At 36.3% G+C, this 4,974-nt stretch overlaps 1 protein-coding gene across 2 annotated transcripts in view; it reads left to right on the top strand.

The window, feature by feature from the left end:
• The window catches only part of LOC114029386 (ectonucleotide pyrophosphatase/phosphodiesterase family member 1-like), a 108,727-nt gene extending 105,552 nt beyond the window's left edge, over positions 1-3,175 (top strand). For both annotated transcript variants that reach the window (XM_027843786.1, XM_027843788.1), the window contains one exon: positions 1,046-3,175. In XM_027843786.1, the coding sequence (XP_027699587.1) occupies positions 1,046-1,216 (171 nt within the window). In that variant the 3' untranslated portion in view covers positions 1,217-3,175. The remainder of the gene's footprint in view (positions 1-1,045) is intronic.
• The last annotated feature ends 1,799 nt before the right edge of the window (positions 3,176-4,974 follow it).

Raw genomic sequence — 4,974 nt, 5'->3', positions numbered from 1 at the left:
TTTTATTAACTCCAGTCTCAGAACTCTAGTCACTATACTACACTGTCATCCTTTAAAGCCCAAATCAAATATTACCTCCTAATTAAGTTTTCTTTGATCCTCCCCTGTTGTCCCCCAAGTCAACAATGATTTTTCTTCCCTTAGACCTCACATAGTATTTTTGAAATCTCCTTTTAATGTTTCATTTTGTGCTATAGTTATTTGTGTATGTCTATATGTGTCTTATACCATAAGTACCTTGAGTTCAGGAACCATGTCATATATAAACGTTGTATTTCTCCCATTGATAAGCAGAGGGCTGATACCACAATAGGCATTTTAGAGGTTAGAATCATAGGATCTTAAAGTTAAGAGGGACTTCAGAAGTCATAGGATTTAGAAATAAGGGATAAGGATTCCTCTACTCTTACTCTCTCATTTTACAGATAAAGAAACTGAGGCCCAGCAAGGTTAAATTACTTGTCCAAGGTAACATAGATCATCCAATCCAACCCCTCAGTTAGGACAGATGACCATTTATTTATTGCCAGTAATTTGCTAACAAATATTTGTTGTATTTGAGTTGAATTGATTCTGTGTCTCATGTTTATTGTCCTTTTTATACATCAATCAATCAACATTTTATCAAGCGCCGCCTATATGAAATATGTATGCTATATATTAGATTGCTACCTTCTTGAGGGCAAAGGACAATGTTAAACTGATTTTAGGACCACCAAAACATAGATTTAGAGCTAAAAGGAACCTTCTAAGTCATCTAGTACAAACCATTTTACAGTTGGAAAAACTGAGTTCCAGAGAGTTTGTCTAAGGTCACGTGAGTAATAAGTGGTAGAACCAGAATTTGAATCCAGTTCCTCTAACTCCAAATCTAAGACTCTTTCCACTGCTCCACACTGCCTCTTATAACCTTCCCTTATAATGCCATGTAAGCATAGGTGCTTGGGAGTTGGTCACACCAAATAATAAGTTGGAGTGCTCTACAAGTATGTTTTATTTGCACCATTCTTTTGGTTCTCCTTTGATTATTTATTTGCTTCAACAGCGTGGAAAGCAGGAATCCTTGTGGGTGGAAGAGCTGCTGAGGCTTCATAGAGCCCGGGTCACCGATGTTGAACTTATCACAGGACTAAGCTTCTATCAAGACAGAAAGGAGCCAATCTCAGACATTTTGAAGCTGAAAACATATTTGCCAATATTTAATCAAGAAGAATGATTTCTTTTTCCTGCCATGTTTCTTTGTGAGAGAACTTTAAATTTCACGGAAAAAAAAGTGTTATATAGAGTTCTATTCCCAGTGCACTATATATTAGCATGTTGATTGGAAACATTCAGCCAAAAGCAGAATTGGGAATTGTCCATGTGACACTCATATCTCAGGGAAACTCGCTGGACTAAGCACAACATTAGGAAGGAGCTCCTAATGTCTTACACATGTATGAATATGTAAGAAGAGTATGCATTGTTCCAGTCCTGGGGATAAAGCCAAAGGAGATGTAGCAGTGCTTTTCCTTTTTTCTTTGTCTTGGGAGAAGAACAAGTAAATTAAAAAAATCTTCTGGAAGTCAGATTTTAATTCTTTTGATGATTAATGTGCTCACGTAGAGTCTGTGGAAATGAGACTAAAGAGTGGTTTTTCGACATTCCACAATGCATCAGCATGTTAACAAAAGTTAAAAAGATTATATTATTTTGCTTCTAACTTGGAGGTTTCTTTATTTTTTAATTGTATAAAGTAAATAAGAGCAAAAAAGAAGTTACTCATGTACTTCCTACAAAAACAAATCCAAATCTTGGGAGTCAACTTATTAGAGTGGAGAGAGGACTGATCTTGGAGTCAGAAATCAATCCAGCAGAAAGACTAAGGTTCAGGTCCTTCCTTTGACACATCTCAGCTGTGTGACCATGGCTAAGTCATTTGCAGTGCCCTGGGCAACTTTCTAAGACTGAATTCCAGACAAAATGCTGATGTACTCTGGTGGAGGAAGTTTCCTCAACAGGATTTCCTCACACTTGTGGAATCCCAAGGACCCTTACAGACTCACTAAATAAATCCCATGTGGTCCTTCCTCAGTTTGAATGACTTTAATAAGTTATTGTTTGTGGAAAGACCTACAAGTCAATCATGCCTATTTATTGTAAAAGTTTATTGTGGGGTTAATTAACTTCATATCTTTGATTTGTTCAAAGAGGAACCCCATTTGTCTTCTAGTACAGTACTACTGAACTGAGACATTGGAAATAAAAATTCCTTTTGTGTTCTAAGTGATCATTTTAAACTGTGATGTGAGCTAGCATCATTAGGATACATCAAATTTCACTGAAGCATACATAGAACTCCCCAGTAAGGACAATAAGATTTGTGTAGTTAACTTATTCTAGCCATATCAGGTAAGGGAAAGCAGTCAGAAACCTTAGTGGTTGGAAATGTACTTGTGCAGCTTCTAAGAGTTCAGTTGGCTTATTATAGCTACTGAATATGTATTTTTTGTACACAACAGTGGCACTACTATCTCCACCATTTGTAGCTGTGAGTGGTTGTGTCAGTAATGGTGATGGGTCTCAAGATACTATCCCCATCTCTCTCAAGCTCCTTATGGAACAAGAGACAATACAATGAACATTATTTTCTCAGGACTTAAGCTATATTCCCTGGTCCCAAATCAGAAACCTTTGGTGAGGCTGTACTACCTTTTGGAACACCTAGCACACTATTTTATCATTCCTTCAGTCCACTATATATTTTTATTTTCTCATTCTGTGATGTGGCCTGTTGACAGATGGCCACAAAGAATCCATGTGGCTCTCAAAGGTACTCAGTTTGTGACTTGACAGTAGCTTAATTACTTGGAGAATCTGGCTCATTTACTTATATTTATTCTTTAAAAGAACACACACACACATGCGTGACTTCACTCAACTATTGTGGAGTCTATTAGAAAAGCTTAGCTAAGTATATAGATCTCTTTATCATTGTGCTATTGTGTCACTGGGATGCCAGGATGGCTTGTCCCTCATACACATAGCTTCTCCTCACACTCCCATTTTCTGCCCCTGGCATTATTCAATAGTGTCAAACAGACCAATTTGTTGTAACGCGTCACTACTTTGTTCTTCCTGCTTTGTAATATCAAATTCATTTTTTAAAAAAATAAATCTACATGTAATACAAACATTTTGTTGACTCCTCCCCCATCCCCAACATTTATATAATGCTTAATTTTTTTTTAAAGACTGATTTTCTCCAACTTACCCCTGCTGGAAATGCAGAGGCTACTCACTAGCTCTGTCCTAGCACTGAATGGCAAAGGGGCTTTGACTTGCTCCATGTCCAATCTATATTGGTTCACCTGTCCTTAGGCAGTCTGGTGATTTCTCATTTCTAGAGGTTCACCATATTGGGGCCTGAATTAGTGCTGGCACTCTATTAGCATAGTCTACAGCAACTCAGAACTGCCTAGCTCAAACTATCTGCCAACATCAACCTCTCTGGTAGCTGTGATTGCAGGCATGTGCCACCATGGTGGGTTTTCATTTTATTTCTTTCTTTTTTAAAAATAGCTTTTATTTTAATCTTTTGTTTTTGCATCCCTAGATTTTCCCTGTATCCTTTCTCTTCCCACTCCAATGAAATCATGCCTCATGACACAAAAGTTTTTTGAAAAAAGACAAAAGACTAAGAAGAGGAAAAAAAAATTCAGCAAAACTGATCAATATAATTGTTATATGCAATGCTTCGCTATAAACCCCTCCTCCCACTTCTACAAAGGAGTAGGGGTAGGTGTCTTTTTATATTGTTTCTTTGGAGTAAATTTATAATTTTGCAACATCATTCCTTTTTTGATTTTTTTTAATGGTTCTTTCCATTTACATTGTTGTAGTCAATATGCATGTTGTTTTTCTAGCTTTCTTACATTATTTTGCATCAACTTATGTAATCTATTGACTCTTTAAAAAAAAAAGGAGGTGGGAACATATCTTCAGTAATGTTAACTCTACATTTGGATTTAGTCCAGGAGAAAATTTATTGTTGATGATGTTGTTTATAAGGGTTGTTCCTTTAAAAAGTAAATCATGTGTCTCATCTATCAAAATCATATAACCAATCATCTCCTGCATTAGAACTGTGAATATCCATGGCTTTGCTCTCTAGCCACCAACTTAAATTGTATTAAATTGATGAGGGGATCTGGAAGGTATTTTGCAGAGAAATATGCTTATTCCACTTTCTCCAGTAAAAATGGTATTCTGCTTATTAGACCAGGTACCTTTTTGGTTAACTCCTATGCTTACTATGGTGACCCATCAATCATTTTTAAGTTATTTTATGTATTTGTATTCCATAAATAATTTAATCAGTAACTTATAGCTTTATGAAATACAAAAGTTGGAAAGGGCTTTAGGATTCATCTAATCTCAAGTCAAATGGACTAGCATTTATTAAGTACCTACTATGTCACAGGCATTGTTTTGTACATTGCGGATACAAAGAAAGTTAAAAAAAAATCGCTTTCCTCAATCTCTTTTCACAATTTAATGGGGGAGACAACATGCAAACAATAATGCACAAATAAGATATATACAGGATAAATTCGAGATGATCAACAGAGGAAAAGTGCTAACATTAAGGGAGACCAGGAAAGGTTTCTTATAGAAGGTAAGATTTTAAATGGAGGCAAAGATGAAGAGAGAGAGGGAGAATTCCAGGCACTGGAGAAAGCAAGTGAAAATACACAGTCAGGAGATGTCAAACAAACAGTAAGGAAGATGGTGTTAATGGATCACAGAGTAAGTCAAAGAGAGAAAGGTATAAAAACACTTCTGTTTGTTACTCTTGAGCCCCAGGTTTGTTGGCAATGAACTGTGAAAACAGCTGGTAAAATAAATATTCAGTAAGAAGCAAAGTTCATTCTTGGTTCATTGAGCAAACAGCCGCTTCTGATCTGTGACCTTTAGTACACATTTTATGTGTGC

This window comes from Vombatus ursinus, unplaced genomic scaffold (assembly GCF_900497805.2).
Source record: "Vombatus ursinus unplaced genomic scaffold, bare-nosed wombat genome assembly UNPS02014931.1, whole genome shotgun sequence".
NCBI classification, from domain to species: Eukaryota; Metazoa; Chordata; class Mammalia; order Diprotodontia; family Vombatidae; genus Vombatus; species Vombatus ursinus.
This window is presented reverse-complemented; position numbering and strand designations above follow the sequence as displayed.